At 43.4% G+C, this 21,496-nt stretch overlaps 1 protein-coding gene across 2 annotated transcripts in view; it reads left to right on the forward strand.

The window, feature by feature from the left end:
- The window catches only part of hspbap1 (hspb associated protein 1), a 104,142-nt gene that overhangs the window by 51,741 nt on the left and 30,905 nt on the right, over positions 1-21,496 (forward strand). For both annotated transcript variants that reach the window (XM_060827808.1, XM_060827809.1), the window contains exon 5: positions 1,867-2,038. In XM_060827808.1, coding sequence (XP_060683791.1) covers positions 1,867-2,038 — 172 coding nt within the window. The remainder of the gene's footprint in view (positions 1-1,866; positions 2,039-21,496) is intronic.

The raw sequence follows: 21,496 nt of genomic DNA on the forward strand, positions 1-21,496 counted from the left end.
CATATCCATAGGCATGTTGAAGATACATCTGGAGTGCTGTTATTATGCAACATGTCTGTTATTTGCTCTGTTCAAAAGAGATGGTAATTGAGTTCTGGTTAAACAAAAACAGGGCAAACGTTGCAAAGTTGGACTGTGATCTAAAAAAAACGGTCTTCTGTTGTTTGCTTAGAGGACTGGCCCGGTCTAGCTTTGAAAGGTGACTTTGAAGTCAGATAGGGATCATTTGTTAAAGGTTTGAAATCATGTGGTGAATGAAATGAAGCCTTTGCTGCACATCACAGAAACATCTCCACTATCTACTAGACCTATCCCTTGCGCCAAGTCTCAAATGAGGTTTTGGCAGTAATCCACCGGATTTGTTCAGTCCTAGGTCTATGACTGAGTTTCAGTATCACTCCCACAGCAGACATGTTTACTGAACTGCAGTAACTGAGGCAAGAGGAGAAAGTCTGGATATATTTTGAGCTGTAAATATTTATCATTTAGTGTGTTTCCAATTCTTGTTTGCTTCATATTGCCTTCATTTTAAGAGGTTGAAATAATTGGAGTGAAGTATATCTTAAAAATGTATTTTGAACCCCTCTGACAACCTATGAAGCCATCTCTTTCAATCATCCTGTTTCCTCACCAAGATATTTTCTTCCCAGATGCTCTGGTGTTAATGCCATTGCCTAGCTGAATAGTTGGTCATGTGTCTATTGCTACCTCGATCACAACAATGTGCCTTCATTTTAAAAAAAATGTTGATTTACTGAACTCGTGGATCTTGGAATATCAATTCCTTTACTGTAAAGGCAGTTTACTGAAAGTCAACAGCTTTTAGCAATTATCCTTTCAGCCTGTGACAGGATGGTGCACTGGTTTAGAAAGTTGTCGATTCACTGCTGAGACCTGGATTTAACTACAGCCGAGACTAATTTGCTGAATGTTTCATTTATCTAGTTTGCATTAAGTGAAATGTGCTTAGGGCACCCTTAAGTCATAAAATGGGAAGCATGGAACCACAGCACAAGATTACAGTAATTTGACTCTTAGTTTGTCAATCATACTCAATGATAGTAAGGTGTATGAGGTGGCCAGAATATCATTGAAACTGCTGAGGCTTTGGCTTCAGAACAAGAAGCAATAATTTATTCTAAGCAATACCTGAGCTGTAAGTCTTTGCTAACAGTAGATGCTCAAGTATAAAAGCAATGTAAGAACGCAAGTGGGATCTGGAAAAGAGCATATAGCCCCTCCAGCCTGCTCTACCATTCAATATCATTGCAGTTGATCATTTGCCTCAGCTGCACTTCTTGCCTGCTCCCCATCTCCTCCTATTTCCTCCGTGATCAAAAAATATATCAGCCTTGAACATACTGAATGCTGGAGCATCTACAGCTCTCTGACTAGATGACTGTAAAGATTTACAACCATCTCACTAGCCAGAATATATGGCTGAAAATTTATTTTATCTAAACTTGTTTTACTCCTTAAACAAATAGAATAAGACATTTACGTGAATATTTTGTTACAGATATGGGGTAAAATGCTTGAGCAGCTGAAACTTTGTTATTGGAAACAGCAGCCCAAAGATTCCGAGGTATCATTCCTTTTGCCCTACCTCTTAAATTGCCAATATGCTCCTACAGATGGGTGCCAGATAGATATCCGGTGCCTGTAGTGTGAATGGGGACACAATTGGGTAGCTATCCTATTGTCAGTGAGGCACTAGCTTTGGTTGAGTTTGTAACCAGCTGCAGAATATATATGGCTTTGAGAGATAGGATGGTAAGCCTGAAACAAAAAAAATCTTTTAAGTCTTACACACAAATGATTTCTCATTGAAATAATTAAGGAAACTTCTCAACAATACATTTGCAGAAAGAGATGGCATCTTTTCCCCCCAGAAGACACAGCCTCCCTGTATCCCACTCGTATTCCTTATGAGGAGTCTAGTGTATTTAGCAGTGTGAACGTGGTCAATCCTGATTTGGAGCACTTCCCTCGATTTCATGGAGCTAAACCGCATGTTGTGACATTGCATCCAGGAGAGGTAAGATTGTGCATGTTGCCTGGGCATGGGATTAAAGGAATCGGGTGTAAGATATTTGACTTCTTAGATATGCTCTGTTATTCAATTTGTTCATTACTAATCAGTGTTAAATTTCAGGATGTTGGACTATTGAAAGGTGCACTGCAGTGTACATCACTCTCTGCTTTAGTTGACTGGCTCTTTAGAGCTATGCTATAAATAGAACTTTCAATTATATTAAGTATGGGAATGGTACTGCAAAACCCAGTAACTGCTGGAGAAACTCAGCAGGTCTCCCAGGATCAAAGAGTCAGATTGCTCTCAAAATGTTAACTCTGTTTCAGGCTGCCAGAGCTGCTTATTCCCTCTAGCACTTCTGCTTTTAATCATGTTGTACCTTATCACTCAAGCAGAACATCTGTCTGACATTTACAATGGATTTGACTCTGATGTGAGCTTCGAACCACATATCAGTTCCATCATCACAACAACCACTTTTCCCTTATATTAACATCACTTGGCCTCAGTTCCACATCCGATGAAACCAGTCGTTCATATCTTTGTTACTTCTATAGTATTCTGGTGTTCAACCAGCTGCCCTCCTGGCTTATACTCTCCATTAACTCAACCTCATGATGAGCTCTATCCATATCTAACTTGGACCAAATCTGTGTTTCTGGATCAATAGACTTTTGTGAGCAGGTGTGGGTTTTTAAGCCTTTAAAAAAAAGTATCTACTTGACCATTGAAATTAAATAGCCTTGGGTTTAGATCATTTTGATAGGTAAGTGTAAAACATTTTGACACTATATATTAAATGCTGTGCTGTAATGTAGATGTGTTTTTAATACAGTAATTCATCATGAGTTCTGTCATACAAATAAAACACAAAGCTATTTGAAGTGAAATCATGAGTAGGCCATTCAACTCTTCAGCCTGCTTCACTAGGGAAAAAGATCATTGCTGATCTGATGTGGTCATAACTCCCAATTTTCTGCTTGTTCTTCATAACCCTTTGTTTCTCATTTCAATCAAAAATCTGTCTAACTCAGGCTTGTATATATTCATTAATTCAGTCTACACTTCTCAGCAGGATAGAGAATTGCGAGTAATAACAGCCTTTTGAGAGAAGTTTCTCCTGTCCTCAATTTTAACAATAAATGGCTCTTATGTTAACCAATGTTATGTAGGTATTGCACTGTAAAACGTTTTTCGACTGAAGAAAGTGCCATAAAACATAAACATTTTTAAAAGAAAATCTGTCAGTCACAGCCTGACTGCTTAAGCACCTGATTGCTTAAAGAAGACTTACTTTGGAAAGTTAAGAAAATCTTTGCACTTATTCATCTCCATGACAACAATTATGCTGTGGAATAGAAATTGTACACTGTTGAGCTATGTTACTTTCTGGAAATATAGCTGTTAGCTTTTGAATGACAGCTATAGCCATTATGAATCCTGAACTGGGTTTCAAAACTGCTAATAGCATCAGCTAAGCAGATGATCTGTTGATTCAAGAACCATTGACACATTTAAGGGGCTGCAGTAATAAAAATGTACCTTTTAAATGTAATTTCTATTTTGTTTGCTTAAAGGTTAACAGTTTTTGATTTGAATATTTTTCTCCATATTAATAATTTGAATTAAAGGTATTCTAAGATTATTAGAAGCGTTTTTTCCAATTATTCAATGACAATCCCATTGCTATTGCATGGCTCCTGAGCAATGTACATTGTTCCAGTTGGGTGAGTGGTTATCAAGGATATATGAGGGTGCATACAGATGGCATGGGATATCAGAGAGCATTTAGTGGTATGGGAGAATTGTGGAGGATTACAGTAGTATGGGGTTTCTGAGAGGCATGAAATTGCCTTGTATGTGTAAGGAGGCGTGGCAAGGAGTGATATGGAAGATCTGAGGAGGCATAAGAAAATGATAGAATATCCTGAGGGGACAGAAGTTGGATTGAGAGACCAGAGGGTGTATAAGGTCACATGGAGGTTACAAAGGCATCCTGAGGAAATGACGTGTGATTTTGGGGGCCATGAGGTAGAATGGAGCTCATGGGGATGAGGAATATATGGGCTGAAGTTTATGGACTTTGAAGCAATGTTGCCAGTTGAGCCAGTGAGTTAGATAACCAAGCCTTCTGACCTAGAGCCCTTACAAACTTCATCACGATTAGCACAGCAAAACCAATCCCAGGCAATATCAGACTTGTGTTTTAGAAGGTCAAAAAGTGTGCAGATCTGCTTTTCCTCAATGTAAAGGAAAATCAAGTCCTAAATCTTGACGCAATGCTGTGAGTGCGACCAAATTTGGCAACTCCCATCGATATTGCACCACAGTGCCCTTACCCATTGAGCCCAGAATTTATAGTGCAGTTAAATAATCTTGTCACAGTTTTGCCTTGTTGTTCATCTGATGTTGTTTTAAAGACCACAGTAATCTCCAGCATCTTGATTTATTGCAGCTTTGAATGCTGTTGGCTTATTCAGAATTGGGATCAATTACAAATAATAGACAAGATTTTGGTAAAAAAAAATCCATTGTCTACATTTTTTTCATAGTTCTGACATAAGTCAAGACTGGGCCAATGAAAAGCAGAAGTTTAAAGTGGTGTATTTATGGCTGGGTGATTTTTATATGTTTGAATATTCTCGCTTTGTAATGCATTTATCATCGTTTAGACAGAGGCATCTGTGAGCTGTGCTGTGACCTTGGCATGGCAATAAAGACCCTAAATATTTTCTGGTGGAAACAAAACAGCTTAAACATTTGACATGCTGTAAGAGTATGTATACTGCTTCAGCACAAGGCAGTCTTTTTTAAATGCTTATGCTGAAATCAACTGAGAAAAATCAGTTTCCTTGCATGAATCTCATCATGAGCCTTCCCTGTGTCAACTGTTGGAATATGGTGTGTGCAAAACTAATGATAGCTTAGAGTTTTGAACACTGGCATCCAACCAAATAGATGAGAGCTCAAACCTTGGAGTGGAATTATTGAATTTGTTTTATTTAGTTGGCTTTTGTAAATTTCTGAGAGAATTCATTGATACGATTAACAAAGTGATCAGGATTTTAAAAGGATGAAATTATGAGCATTCGTCCTCAATCCTTTGAAACTTACAACAACACCAAGATGCCACATGCGCATAGTTAAACACACAAAGCTAAACTTTTCAATCCTGTACAGGGTGTGCTGTTGAAACATTTGCAGATGAAAATCAATTGGAAATCACTAAATTGACAGAATATTTTTATACTTAGCGAGTTTTGAGAAGATTTGTTGCTCAGACTGATGTTCTGGATGTCGGTTTGTTCACTGAGCTGAAAGGTTAGTTTCCAGACATTCCGTCACCCTCCTTGGTAACATCTTCAGTGGGCCTCTGGGCGAAGCACTGCCGATACTTCCTGCTTTCTATTTATGTGTTTGGGTATCTTTGGATTGGTGATTTCATTTCCTTTTTTTTCTCGGGGTGGTAGACGGGCTCTAACTCGATGAATTTTTTGATACAGTTCCGGTCGGAATGCCATGCTTCTAGGAATTCTCATGCGTTAAACCGGCACCACCCCTCAGCCGTTCCTCCGCGATACCGATGACTCTATCGGTGCCGTCTCATGCTCCCATGAGGAGCTTGAACAGTTTGTCAGCTTTACCAACACCTTCCATTGCAACCTCAAATTCACATGGACCATCTTGGCAATCTCCCTCCCCTTCCTGGACCTTTCCATCACCATCTCTGGCAATTGACTAATCACAGTTTAGATTAGAGTGGTGCTGGAAAAGCATAGAGTTCAGGCAGCATCTGAGGAGCAGTAAAATCGATGTTTCGGGCAAAAGCCCTTCATCAGGAATGCAGGTAGACTGCCTGAAGGGTGGAAAGATAAATGAGAGGAGGGTGGGGGTGGGGAGAAAGTAGCATAGAGTACAGTAGGTGAGTGGGGGAGGGGATGAAGGTGATAGGTCAGGGAGGAGGGTGGAGTGGATAGGTGGAAAGGAAGATCGGCAGGTAAGACAAATCATGGGGACAGTGCTGAGCTGGAAGTTTGGAGCTGGGGTGAGGTGGGGGATGGGGAAATGAGGAAACTGGTGAAGTCCACATTGATGCCCTGGGATTGAAGTGTTCCAAGGCGGAATATGAGGCGTTCTTCCTCCAGGCGTCTGGTGGTGAGGGAGCAGCGGTGAAGGAGGCCCAGGACCTCCATGTCCTCGGCTGAGTGGGAGGGGGGGTTGAAATGTGGGGCCACAGGGCGGTGGGGTTGACTGGTGCGAGTGTCCCAGAGATGTTCCCTAAAGTACTCTGCGAGGAGGCGTCCAGTCTCTCCAGTGTAGAGGAGACCGCACCGGGAGCAATGGATACAATAAATGATATTGGTGGATGTGCAGGTAAAACTTTGGATGTGGAACGTTCCTTTGGGGCCTTGGACAGGTGAGGGAGGAGGTGTGGGCGCAGGTTTTGCAATTCCTGCGGTGGTAGGGGAAGGTGCCACGACGGGAGGGTGGATTGTTGGGGGGCGTGGACCTGATCCAGGTAGTCACGAAGGGAACGGTCTTTGCGGAAGGCAGAAAGGGGTGGGGAGGGAAATATATTCCTGGTGGTGGGGTCCGTTTGGAGGTGGCGGAAATGTCGGCGGATGATTTGGTTTATGTGAAGGTTGGTAGGGTGGAAGGTGGGCATTGGGGTTTTCTGTCCTTGTTACGGTTGGAGGGGTGGGGCTTGCGGGAGATGCGGGACGTGTGGTGAAGTTGATGAATTGCTCAACCTCCTCACGGGAGCACGAGGTGGCGCCAATGCAGTCATCAGTGTAGCGGAGGAAGAGGTGGGGAGTGGTGCTAGTGTAACTACGGAAGATGGATTGTTCTACATAGCCAACCAAGAGACAGGCATAGCTGGGGCCCATACGGGTTCCCATGGCTACCCCTTTGGTCTGGAGGAAGTGGGAGGATTTGAAGGAGAAATTGTTAAGTTTGAGGACCAGTTCGGCCAAACGAATGAGAGTGTTGGTGGAAGGGTACTGTTGGGGACGTCGGGAAAGGAAGAAACAGAGGGCTTGGAGGCCCTGGTCATGGCGCATGGAGGTGTAGAGGAACTGGAGACTGAACCTGGGCCTCCAAGCCCTCCGTTTCTTCCTTTCCCAACGCCCCCAACAGTACCCTTCCACCGACACACTCATTCGTTTGGCCGTATCCTCCCACATTGATGACTGCATTGGCACCACTTCATGCTCCCATGAGGAGGTTGAGCAATTCATCAACTTCACCCATACATTCCACCCTGACCTTAAATTTGCCTGGACCACCTCTGACACCTCCCTCCCCTTCCTCGACCTTTGCATCTCCATTAATGATGACCGACTTGACACTGACATTTTTTACAAACCCACCGACTCCCACAGCTACCTGGATTGCACCTCTTCCCACCCTACGTCATGCAAAAATGCCATCCCGTATTCCCAATTCCTCTGCCTCCGCCGTATCTGCTCCCAAGAGGACCAGTTCCACCATAGAACACACCAGATGGCCTCCTTCTTTAGAGACCACAATTTCCCTTTCCACGTGGTTAAAGGAGCCCTCCAATGCATCTCGTCTACATCCCGCACCTCCCGCAAGCCCCACCCTTCCAACCGAACAAGGACAACCCCCCTGGTGCTCACCTTCCACCCTACCAACTTTCGCATAAACCAAATCATCCGCCAACTCTTCCGCCACATCCAAACGGACCCCACCACCAGAGATATATTTCCCTCCCCACCCATTTCCGCCTTCCGCAAAGACCTTCGTGACTACCTGGTCAGGTCGTGGCACCTTCCCCTACCACTGCAGGAATTGCAAAACCTGCGCCCACACCACCTCCCTCACCTCCATCCAAGGCCCCAAAGGAGCCTTCCACATCCATCAAAGTTTTACCTGCACATCCACCAATATCATTTATTGTATCCGTTGCTCCCGGTGCGGTCTCCTCTACATTGGGAAGACTGGACGCCTCCTCGCAGAGCGCTTTAGGGAACATCTCTGGGACACCCACACCAGTCAATTCCACCGCCCTGTGGCCCCACATTTCAACTCCCCCTCCCACTCAGCCGAGGACATGGAGGTCCTGGACCTCCTTCACTGCCGCTCCCTCACCACCTGACACCTGGAGGAAGAACACTTCATCTTCCGCCTCGGAACACTTCAACCCCAAGGCATCAGTGTGGACTTCACCAGTTTCCTCATTTCCCCTTCCCCCACCTCACCCCAGCTCCAAACTTCCAGCTCAGCATTGTATCCAAGACTTGTCTTACCTGCCTATCTTCCTTTCCGCTTATCCACTTTACCCTCCTCCCTATCACCTTCATCTCTTCCCCACTCATCTATTGTACTCTATGCTACTTTCTTCCCACCCTCACCCTCACACTGCCTGTATTTCTGATGAAGGGCTTTTGCCCGAAATGTCGATTTTACTGCTCCTCAGACGCTGCCTGAACTGCTGTGCTTTTCCAGCACCACTCTAATCTAAACTCTGGTTTGCAGCATCTGCAGTTATTATTTTTACCTGACTGACTAATCACAGACATATACTACAAGCCCACTTGCTCCCACAACTACCTAGACGACAGCTCCTCCCACCCTACCTCCTGTAAAAACTCCATCCTTTATTCCCAATTCCTCCACCTCTGCTGCATCTGTTCCCAGGACGACCAATTCCACCTCAAAGTGAACAATCCTGGTTGCTCTGACTTTCTTGACATTCTAGTCTGAGTTTTTAAATTAATTTTTTTCGTGAAGGGGTGGAAGACACAACCATGTGTTTTCAGAATTTGTACTGTTCATCTCTTAAGCTTTGGCTCTGAAATCAGCTGGATGGTTGATCATGTCAGTACTGAGGACGTACCAACTGTGTGTTGCTAATAAAACGCAAGGTGCAAGAGTTGAGAAAAAATATCACAACACTGGGCCATATCTCAAAATACCCTGGAATTTGTAATAGAATGTGCTGAGATTGTGGAAGGCATCAAAAATGCAAGCCACAAGAACATTCAAGGAATCTATTAAATGCTGCACAAGTTCCTAATATAGCCAAAAGCAGCGATTTTACTGCCAGAGAAGAGTTAAAAATAAATTAATACTCATGGTCCATAAGAGACAACAAACCAGTCTGAATGAGAAACATCAGTTCATCCAATGCTCTGTTGTCCATTTCTCACTGTACATCAAATCCTGTTCAGCTCCAAACTCACTGACCCACACTGATATCCAACAATGGTCTGACTTTTTTTTTAAAAGATATTTTTATTAGAAATTTAACATTTTTCAAGTTTACAAAAATAAACAAAACTCTCAAATACAAACATTGATGTACAATTAAATCAAATATACAATAGTCAAAATTTAACAAAGGAAAAAAAAATTACCAAAATTAAAAAAAACCAAAACACAACTTTCTACTAATGTAACCTATAACTAACCAGAGTGCATACTTAAGTCTCTTACATGCTCGGAATGTAGTAACATCAAATGTAATAAAACCCATATTCGTGCGGGATTCCTCTCCTAAGGGGCCCCGGAGCAGCCAGGTTTGTGATCTTCATTAAATAAAAGCCCTTGTTAGGATGGCCGAAATATCTGCATTTATGTAATTCAAAAAGGGCTGCCATATTTTATAAAATAATTCAGTCTTTCGGTGCACCATATTTGTAAGGAAGTCAAGGGGAATACATTCCATAATTAATCTGTGCCAATTTGAAAGTCCAGGGGGGCCCTCAGCCACCCAGTTCACCAGAATATTTTTCCTTGCACAGAAGAGAGAATAGAAAATAGTCTTTTCCCGTGCATATCCAGGGAGGAAAAGTTCGAAAAGCCCAAAAGGAGAGATACAGGGTCCACTCTAATTTCCGTTCCTAAAATTTCTGTCAGGGTACTTGCTACTTTAATCCAATATCTACGGACCTTATGACAAGTCCATAGGTAATGTACAAGAGTGCCCACCTCTATTTTGCATTTGGGACACATTGGAGATGCTCCTGCCTTAAATTTTGCCAATCGAGCCGGTGCTATATGGGCCCTATGAAGTATCTTCAGCTGGATAGCCTGGGTTCTGTTACAGATAGTAATTCTTCTAGCATTTTCCCAAATATCATTCCACATTTCTATAGAGATTTCTAGTCCCAAATCTTGATCCCATGTTTTAAGCAGATTGTCCATATCTCCCGATACTTCTTCATGTAGTAAATGATAAATAGTACTGACGGAGGATACCCCCACTGGTCGTAGGACATTACATTCTCTATCTGATTTATAAAGACTATCTATTAACGTAGTCGTCTTCTGTATATAATCTCGAATTTGGAAGTATCGAAAGAGGTCCCCATTGGGTAATCCGAATTTCTGATGCAGCTGTTCAAAGGGCATCAAGACCCCATCTTTAAATAGGTCCCCTAAACATGAGATACCCCTGGATCTCCAGAGTTTAAAAGTGGCATCTGTAAACCCTGGTTGGAATCCCCATGCCCCTACTATCGGTGCATAGGGGGATGTTTTATGTAAATTACCCTCATTATGCCGCATTATATTCCAGGCCTTAATTGTGTTTAGTATTATGGGGTTTTTACAGTGATCTGTAATGATTTTCCTCTTGTCTGAAAATAAGAGGTTAATAAGTGGGTATTTTACTTGAGAGGCCTCGATGTCCAGCCAGATTGATTGTGGGTCGGACAAGACCCAATCAGCTATGTAACTTAGTAGGGAACTTAACTGATATTTCCTAAAGTCTGGGAAGTCCAGTCCTCCCCTTGCCTGTGGAAGCCGTAGCTTCTTCAGCTTAATGAGGGGCCATCTATGATTCCAAATAAAGGAACCCAGCCAGCCATATAATTTACGTAGGGCCATCCTTGGCAGCATCACCGGGAGCATTCTCATAGGATATAGGAGACGGGGCAGAACATTCATTTTAATTAGTGCTATTCTACCTAACCAGGAAATTGGAAGGTCTCCCCATCGCTGGAGGTCCTGCCTTATCCTTTCCAGTAATTGCACAAAATTTCGCCTTATACAACTGACCAAATACTGGAGTAATAAAAATACCTAAATATAAGAAACCCTCCAGGGACCAACGAAGGGAAAAAGGGATCCGTCCACTAAGTGGGGTGTCATAACCAGGCCACCCATTGGCATAGCCTCCGATTTTGAAAAATTAATTTTATAGCCTGAGAATGCACTAAATGTATTAATAACTTGAATTAGACGAGGTACGGATATCAGAGGATTATTGAGGAATAAAAGAACATCATCTGCATAAAGGGTAATTTTAAGTTTACCTGTACCAATCCTCGGGGCCGTTATATTAGGATCAGTCCGTATAGCTTCTGCTAGTGGTTCAATTATTAGCGTAAATAACAATGGCGAGAGAGGACATCCTTGACGGCAGCCCCTACCCACACTGAAGCTATCCGAACCTAATCCATTGGTAACCACAACTGCTTTGGGATCACTATACAATGTTGAGACCCATTTGGTAAACACCTGTCCAATGCCAAACCTTTCCAATGTGTAAAACAAATATGACCATTCAACCCTATCGTATGCCTTTTCCGCGTCTAATGAGACTACTACTCCTGGTATCTTTCCCTGATGACAGGCTTGGATCATGTTCAAAACCCTTCTAATATTATTGGATGATCTACGGCCCTTAATAAATCCCGTCTGATCCTCCTTTATAATATATGGCAGTACCCTTTCTAGTCTCAGTGCTAACATTTTAGAGAGGATTTTAAAATCTACATTTAGCAAGGATTTAGATTTAGATTAGATTTACAGTGTGGAAACAGGCCCTTCGGCCCAACAAGTCCACACCGACCCGCCGAAGCGAAACCCACCCATACCCCTACATTTACCCCTTACCTAACACTATGGGCAATTTAGCATGGCCAATTCACCTGACCTGCACATCTTTGGACTGTGGGAGGAAACCGGAGCACCCGGAGGAAACCCACGCAGACACGGGGAGAACGTGCAAACTCCACACAGTCAGTCGCCTGAGTCGGGAATTGAACCCGGGTCTCAGGCGCTGTGAGGCAGCAGTGCTAACCACTGTGCCACCGTGCCGATATGATGTACAGTCTTCTGGATCTTTTCCTTTTTAAGGATAAGAGAGATATTTGCCTCTTTCAGTGAAGGCGGGAGACAGCCCTGACTATATGCATAGTTATACATGTCCATAAGTGGATCAGCCAATATTTCTGTAAATTCTTTACAGAATTCAGCTTGAAAAGCATCTGGGCCCGGTGCCTTTCTGCTCTGGAATTGCCTAATTGCATGAAGTATTTCTTGGACTGTTAGAGGAGCGTTTAGGACCGATACCTGTTCTGGAGTCAAGCCCGGAAAGGTCAAATTTTTAAAAAATGACTGCATCTTCCTAGTCCTATCTTCACAATCCTGCGATTTATATAACTCAGAATAAAATTCTCTAAAGATCGCGTTAATCTTTTTATGATCATGAGTCAGAGTACCTGTACTTTCCTTGATAGACGTAATAGTCTGAGGGGCCTTCTTTTTCTTTGCAAGAAATGCTAAGTATCTACCCGGTTTGTCGCCATATTCATATAACCTTTGTTTTGCAAATAATATTTCCCTCTTAGCCGTTTGAGTAAGCGTAGTGTTTAGAGCTGTCCTAAGAGCCGTAATCCTCTGCAATTTTATAATAGAAGGTCTATCAGCGTATGCTGTTTCAGCTGCTTTTAAGCGTGCTTCGAGCAGGCGCTGTTGCTCTCCCTTCAGTTTTTTCTGGGTCGCTGAGTAGGAGATGATCAAACCTCGTGCATAAGCTTTGATGGTCTCCCATATCATTGATGGGTTGCTAGCCGTACCTGAATTAATTTCTAAAAAAGTTTTAAGTTCTTGGGAGAAGTACTTTACAAATTTACTATCTTTTATCAGGAAGGTGTCCATAAGCCAATGCCGAGCGGATGTCCCATTGTTCCTTGCCTTAGTTTCCATATATACAGCGGCGTGGTCAGAAATTGCTATAGTACCTATTTTACAGGATGATATGGAATTTAAAAAAATCGATGGGGCAAAAAACGTATCAATTCTTGTATGGTATTTATGTGGATTAGAGTAGAAAGAAAAATCTCTACCCTGTGGATGGAGATATCTCCATACATCTACCAATCCTAATTCTTTATTCAGATCCGCCAGTTGTCTAGATCTGGGAGATACTCCAGCAGCACTCTTGGGAATCCTATCTATTTCCGGATCCATAATACAATTAAAGTCTCCCCCTATAATTGTATGACGGGCACCAAAGGCCATCAATTTTGAAAAAGCTTCCGTTGCAAATTTAAAGGGATGTGCCGGGGGACAGTACAAATTTAGAATCCCATATTCCTCTCCATTTACGAGGGCTTTAATCAAAATATATCGTCCAGATTCGTCTTTTATCTGATTTAGAATTTTGAAAGGGAAATTCTTCCGAACAAGAATAACAACTCCCCTGCTTTTTGAGCTAAAAGAAGAAAAAAAGGCCTGATCAAATCCACCCTGCCGTAATTTTAAGTGTTCTTTATCCGACAGGTGTGTCTCCTGTAGGAGAGCTATATCAACTCCTTCTTTCTTAAGATTTGATAATATTTTCTTCCTTTTAACTGGCGAATTACTCCCCCTGACATTCCAGGTGCACCACTTAACCGACTGATCAACCATAATCATCTGGGCAGATCCGAGACCCCTCGGGAGGGGAAACCCTATCTGGAACATCCCGAGCATGGAGCATATAAAATTTACAAAAATAAAGGCTCTCTAATACACTCAAAACAATATAATAAAAAACAATTTCTAAATTAAAAAAATATAAAACGTACCTAAATGGAGATTTTCCCCCTTGTTCCCAGGGAGCGTCACTTCCTCTCCAAAAGTCCATCTTATCCTCTCCCAACCAATGCCCCAACCTTGACCCAGGTGCTCCTCAATAAAATGAGGAGAATTCAAATATAATACAAAGCTAGAGTTAACAGTGAGCACCCCACCCCCGCCCACACTAACACCTGAATATATTTGGGAATGTTAATACCATATATAAATATATAACTATAAAATTACAATCTCAACAAAGTAATAATTAAATATAATAATACAACATAACAGGGGAAAAACAACCCTGCTCCTAAAGACAGAAGTTAAATAAAATAAGGTAACCACCTCCCCCCACCAACATTAACCAAACGCTCCAACATGTATATACATACATACTTTATGTCTATATGTGGGTATGTAATAAAAGAAAACAAACCCACGCCGGGGGGGGGGAGAAATCAAATCCCTCTTCCCGCCCCCATGATAATATTAAACAATAAGGTAAGAAAAAAGAGAAACAAAAAAGGTGGGGGGATGTAAACCAAAGTAGAGGGAAAGGCAAACCAACATCCATTATCTCTTACAGTTTATTTAAGAGAGTCCAAGAATTCCTTAGCCTTCTCTGGTGATCTGAAGTTATATATGGATCCTTCGTGATTAAAGCGTAGCGTCGCTGGATAACGTAAGGAGTACTGAGTATTTAAGTCCCTTAAACGCTTCTTCACCTCATCGAATGCCTTCCTCTTTCGGACCAGAGCTGGGGAAAAGTCCTGGAATAGCATGATCTTGGATCCTTTATAGATCATGGCTTTGGGGATCTTTTCCAAGATTTCTTGAGGCTTCCAGGAGCATCTGCCTCTCCCTATAGCTCTGCAGCTGGAACAGGACCGGGCGTGGGCGCTGGTTTGAGCCGGGCCCACGTACTGCGACCCGGTAGGCCCATTCCACCCTGACCTGGCCTGATCCAGCATGCAGATTTAAAAGCTGTGGCAGTCACTGCTCCAGGAATGCTGTAAGCTGGCCTTCCTCTTGCCGTTCGGGAAGACCCAGCAAACGAATATTTTTTCGACGACCTCGATTATCGAGGTCGTCAATATGATTTTCTAAGGTCCGGACTCGCTGCTCGAGAGCCCGGACCTGATCGGCGGTCGATTGAGCTGCAGTTTCGGAGGTCGCGGCCTTTAACTCCGCCCCTCCGACTCGGCGCTCGAGTTCCTGGATGTCTCGGCCGTGCTTCTGCAGCGCGGCCGAGAGTGATTCCCAGCGATGTCAGGACTCCTCGATAAAGGCATCGATCTTCGCGTCCAGCTTGGTGATCATCTCCACAAGGCTCATTATTGTCGGTAAGTCCCCCGGGGCAGCTGTGGCCGCCTCTGCTGCAGCTGAAGTGGGAGAAGGTCGGGGAGGAGGTCCTGCTTGTTGAGAGCTGCGGGCTCCTTTCCCTTTGGTCATTTTTCACTAAATGTTAGATTATTTAAATGTAATACTAAGCAGCTATTTAAAGTTAACAGCTATTATGAATGATTTGGTGAGTGTGGTGGGGATGGGTGACCCACTTTGCCCAAGTCTTGGGAAGAGCACTATAGACTCAGACTTGCTGGGTCGCCGCCATCTTGGATCCCCATGGTCTGACTTTTAAATGATCACAGCTTTTCAAATCTCTAATATGCTCTGACTGTTCAACCTTTGTAGAACACTACCTTCCTCCAATTCTGGATTTGTCTGCACCCCGAGTTTTAATCTAACCGCAATTAGCAATTGAGTCTTCAGCTGTGGTATTCTGTAATACCTTATGTAGCATGTTTGTGTCCAAATTCACTTGATAACACTCCAGTAAGGCACTTGAAAACATTTTATTATTTTAAAGGCACTACATAAGTACAAATTGTTATTGACCTATTCTTGTTTCATGTAAGGTTTGTCTAGTTTATATGGTAGAAAAAAGATGTTTCAGCAATTCACCAAAATTTCTATTCAGCATGCAGAATTTCTTGTCAGGTTTTATCAAAATTAACTATTCTTTATTAAGATGTTGCCTGAAATTACCATAATTGAGCACTGCCATCCATCATGTTAGCGCACAAAACAAAAACATGATATTTCACAATTGTAACCATCATGGGCTTCTGTGACACAAAGTTTACATGCAGAATGATAGTTTTTTTTTGCCTCTATTTACTAAATTATATGGCAAGCCTTCCAATTTACAACTGCATTTTGGAAAGCAATTCTCCAGACTTTTGCAACATAAGCATAAACGAATGAGTCACTCAATGGATTAAGTCAGCAATTGAACACTGTTGTACTGACGGGAGGGAAAAAAAGATAACTTGTGCAAGTCGATAGCAAAGGGAAGGAGAAAGAAATTCTCAAAATAAAACAGTCCCAATGTCCACTGACAACCAAAGTTGTAAGGCTGAGCAAACAACTGTTAACACAAACATTAAACTACAATACCACCTTAATTAGTATGTTGGATGATAGAATGACAAGAATTAAAACCCTCATATTAAATCATGAAATGCAATTTAGCTATTGGAAGTCTGGGCAAACAATAAAGCCACTCACTTCTGATGTAATACATTGCCCAGCACTCCAAACCTGTGTACAAGATCCCAAAGCCATGAGGTAATGACCAGATTACATGTTTTTATGATGCTAATGAAGGAACAAATGTTAACCAGGGCATTATGGATAGCAAGTATGCTCTTCTTCGAAAGTGTACCATAGGATCATAAACATCCACATAAGAGGCAAGATAAAGCCTTGCTTTAGTCTCTAGGCTGATTGATGACGCCTCTAACAGTGCAGCACTCGCTCAGTATTAGCAGAGGAGTTTTGACTGAGGTTTGGTGCTCAGGTCTTTGGATTGGACTTGAATTCACAAACGTCTGACACCAAGTAAGTGCTCACCAAGATACGTGGGAAGGATTCAAACCCCATGAGGTATATTAAAAACTTTTTTCAATGAAAACTCTATGCTTATCCTATTAAACACTTACACTGTAGTGATTCCTCATGCATGTGTGTTGTGGTTGACATTTTATGGTTGATGTCTTGTATATGTTGCTCTTCCTCTTATTCATGTCTTCCACAGCTTCCATAAACAAATCGGCGGCTTCTGGATTTTGTGTGTCCTTGTGTAAACACTTGGAATGAACATGCTATCAAAGCTCAAGCCTCAGATCGGTCAAAAGAAAAATAACAATTCGAAGTGTAATGCCACTTACTAATTAGTATTTGTGACAATACTGTCACCAGCTATATTTCATTTGCTTCTAAGTAATTACATCTGTTAAAGCAGTAATCAGTTCAGTTGCAGTGCTGGCTAGGAAGCGTGCCCAGAAAACAGTATCTGCTGTTTTAATTGTTGATTGAAAGCAGTAACACATTTTCTGTTGGAATGAATCTCTCTGAGCACAAACATACCTCAACTGAGCATTGTGATAAACAAGTGGATCCGTGAGTGGCATCTGCTCTGCTTCGCTTTTTCGAGTGGAATGCAAGTAGTAGTTGGCCTGTTCTTTGTTGCATAGCTAAAGCAGCAAGGACATGAAATGCCATGAAGATGTCTAAATCTTTTAACCTTGTTCAAAGTGTTTCTGTGACCATGGCCAAATGGACACCATGTCTCTGGAAATGTTATGGCTAAGGGTTTATATAAAGTCAAACTATTTGTTTGGTTGCAATTCGGATTTTTGTTTTGGTTGAGTTATGTTTTTATGATGCTAATGAAGGAACAAATGTTAACCGGAGCGTTGTGGATAGCAAGTGTGCTCTTCTTCGAAAGTGTACCATAGGATCATGAATGTCCACATAAGAGGCAAGATAAAGCCTTGCTTTAGTCTCTAGGCTGATTGATGACACCTCTAACCATGCAGCACTCACTCAGTATTAGCAGAGGAGTTTTGACTGAGGTTTGGTGCTCAGGTCTTTGGAATGGACTTGAATTCACAAACATCTGACACCAAGTAAGTGAAGAATGCAGCCATGGAACAGATGGCACGAGAAAAAGAGAGGACATGGAATTCCCAGCGATTCAGTTTTTTAAAACTGAATGCATCACATTTGGAGGCAGAGGACCCTGTTGATAGCATTACACAGTTTAGAACTTTGGATATTTCTTGAAGGTAAGACAAGAGTTTGGTGCGTTGTTGTGTTAAATATAACACGGCCATTTGCAGTTTCACCCATAGCTTCATGTAAATGCAATTAGCCATAAAGCAGGTACAGCAACTAGTGAAGATGGCAAATGGAATGTTGGCCTTTATTGCAAAGAGAGATGTAGTATAAAAATAAGAATGTCTTGGGAGAATAGTGCAGGGTATAGATGAAGCCACACAGAATCATAGAATCTCTACGGTGTAGAAAGAAACCCTTCAGCTTTTCGAGTCAACACCGACCTTCTGGAGAGCATCCTGCTCAGACCGACCCTGCTATAACTTTGCATTTCTCATGGCTAATCCACCTAGCCTGCACATCCATGGATTATTTAGACTGTGGGAGAAAGCTGGAGCACCTGGAAAAAACCCATGCCAACATGGGGAGAATCTCCCAGTCCAGATGGCGGAGTAGGATGCTCCAACTGGAGCTCCTCTGCTGCTTCTGTTTATTTCCGGTTTTCTTTTTTCTTCTTCCCCTCTTTACTCTCTGTGTTCTCTCCTGACATACAGCTGTTTGAGGCATGGAGTGGAGCAGGTATGGCCAGCGGGTTGGAGGCCTGAGCGGGGCGAGTTTAGCCGGTGGGCCGGAGGCCCAAGGCTGCAGTGCTTAGCACAGAGTATTGTTCGGTATTAATTACTTTACAAAGACATGCTTTGGGAGCAGTTCACTAAATGTTCGCTCAGCTGACTCTTAATGTGAAGGAGCTGATGTCTGAGCTGCAATTGAACAGGTTTGCCCTATACTCCTTTCTTTTCTTTCTGTCATTCATGTATGTTATTACCCATCATTCGTTGCCCTTCAGAAGGCGATGGTGATCTGCTTTCTTGAATCGCTGCAAGCCATTTTGTGAGAATGGTCCCACAATTCTGATTGGGAATTCCAGGATTTTGATCCAGTGGCTTTGAAGAAATAGTGATACATTTTCAAGTCAGGGTGTTGAGTGGCTTGAGGAATTTTCATGTGGTGATCTTCCCATGTATCTGCTACCTTTTCCCACTGCAGGGATGGTGGTCATGAGTTTGAAAGGTGCTGTCTTGGAACCTTAGTGAATTTCTGCAGTGCCTGTTCTTGATGGTACGTGCTGCTGTTACTAAGTGACAATGGTGGAGGGCTGTTTTGCCCTAGATAGTGTCAAGTTTCTTGAGTATTGTTGGAGCAGCACTCACCCAAGATTAGATTGGAACTGGAAAAGAGCAGCAGGTCAGGCAGCATCCAAGGAGCAGGAAAATTGATGTTTCAGGCAAAAGCCTTCATCAGGAATGAAACAGGGAGCCTCCGGGGTGGAGAGATAAATGGGAGGGTGTGGGGCTGGGGAGAAGGTAGCTAAAAGTACAATAGGTGGATGGAGGTGGGGGTAAAGGTGATAGGTCAGGGAGGAGAATGGAGTGGATAGGTGGAAAGGAAGATTTGGCAGGTAGAATGGGTCATGAGAATGGCGCTGAGCTGGCAGGTTGAAGTGTTCCGAGGCAGAAGATGAGGCATTCTTCCTCTAGGCGTTGGGTGGTGAGGGAGTGGCGGTGGAGGAGGCCCAGGATCTGCATGTTCTCGGCAGAGTGGGAGGGGGAGTTGAAATATTCGGCCACAGGGTGGTGGGGTTGATTGGTGTGGGTGTCCTGGAGGTTTCCCTAAAGTGCTCTGCGAGAAGGCGTCCAGTCTCCCCAATGTAAAGGAGACCGCATTCGGAGTAACAGATACAATAAATGACATTGGTGGATGAGCAGGTGAAACTTCGGATATGGAAGGCTCCTTTGGGGAGCGGGGTGATGTGGGCGCAGGTTTTGCAATTCTTGCGGTGCCAGGACCAAGTGCCAGGAGGGGAGGGTGGGTTGTTGGGGTGCGTGTACCTGACCAGGTGGTCATTGGGGGAACGGTCTTTGAGGAAAGCAGAAAGGGGTGGGGTCCGTTGGTAGGTGGCAGAAATGTCAGTGGATAATGTGGTTTATGCGGAGGTTGGTAGGGTGGAAGGTGAGGACCATGGGGGTTCTGTCCTTGTTGCGGTTGGAGGGGAGGGGTTTGAGGGCGGAGGTGCGGGATGTGGATGAGATGTGTTGGAGGGCATCTTCAACCACGTGGGAAGGGAAATTATGGCCTTTAAAGGAGGAGGCCATCTGGTGTGTTCTGTGGTCCTGGGCAGCCTCCACCACCACTCCCTCACCACCCGACGCGTGGAGGAGGAACGCCTCCTCTTCCGCCTTGGAACACTTCAATCCCAGGGCATCAATGTGGACTTCACCAGTTTCCTCATTTCCCCATCTCTCACCTTACCCAAGTTCCAACCTTCCAGTTCAGCACCATCCTCATGACCTGTCCTACCTGCCAATCTTCCTTCTCACCTATCTGCTGCACTCTTCTCTCTGACCTATCACCTTCATCCCCACCTCCATCCACCTCTTGTACTCTTAGCTTCCTTCTCCCCAGCCCCACCCTCACCCCCAGCCCCCTCCAATTTTTCTCTCCACCCCGGAGGCACCCTGCCTCATTCCTGATGAAGGGCTTTTGCCTGAAAGCTGGATTTTCATGCTTCTCGGATACTGTCTGACCTGCTGTGCTTTTCCACATCAATCTTGACTAATCTCCGGCATGTGCAGTCCTCACTTTCGCCTGCACTCACCCAGCCAAGTGTGGATTCCTGGCTTGTGCCTTATCAAACAGTGGACAGGCTTTGGGCAGTCGGGAGGTAAGTTACTTACTGCAAGACTCCTAACTCTTATTGCCACAGTATTTATATGACTAGTCCAGATCAGTTTCTGATCATTGCTAATCCCCAGCATATTGATTGTGGGAGGCTCAGAAATGCTAATACCATTGTATGTCAAGAGGTGATAGTTAGATTCTCTCGTTTAGAAATGGTGATTACCTGTCATTTGTGGCATACAAATGTTACTTACCAGTTGTCAGCACCAACCTAGGTATTGTTCAGATCTTGCTGTGTTTGAGCATGGTTTTCAATATCTGAAGTTGCAAAGAGTGCTGAACAAGGTGCAAAGTCAGCAAACAGACGCATTTCTGACCTTATGATAGAAAGCAGGTAGTTAATGAAGTAGCTGGAGATGGTTGAGTCCAGGACACAGATGTCTTAGAGCTGAGATGACTGCCAATAATTCCAATCATCTTTCATTGTCCAAGGTATTGAACAAAAAGTAGTATAGCATAGGGACAGGGCTTTCAGCCCTCCAAGTCTGTGCTGACGTATTTTGCCCTTCCATACTAAAATTGTCTTCACTTACAGGATCCCTTCCCTTCCTTTTCATCCCTACTCTATTCCCTTCCTTTTCATCTATTCATCCAGGTGCTTCTTGAATGCTGCTTCCATCACTTCCCCTGGCAATGCATTTGAGGCACTCACCACCTTTGTGTGAAAAATGTGCCTTGTACATCTCTTTTAATTTCCCCCCATCCCTGCATCTTGAACCTCTGCCGCCCCCCCCCCCCCCCCCCCCCCCTCCACCTAGTAATTGATCCCTCCACCCTAGGAAAAAG

The sequence above is a fragment of the Hemiscyllium ocellatum genome, chromosome 7, assembly GCF_020745735.1.
Source record: "Hemiscyllium ocellatum isolate sHemOce1 chromosome 7, sHemOce1.pat.X.cur, whole genome shotgun sequence".
NCBI lineage: Eukaryota > Metazoa > Chordata > Chondrichthyes > Orectolobiformes > Hemiscylliidae > Hemiscyllium > Hemiscyllium ocellatum.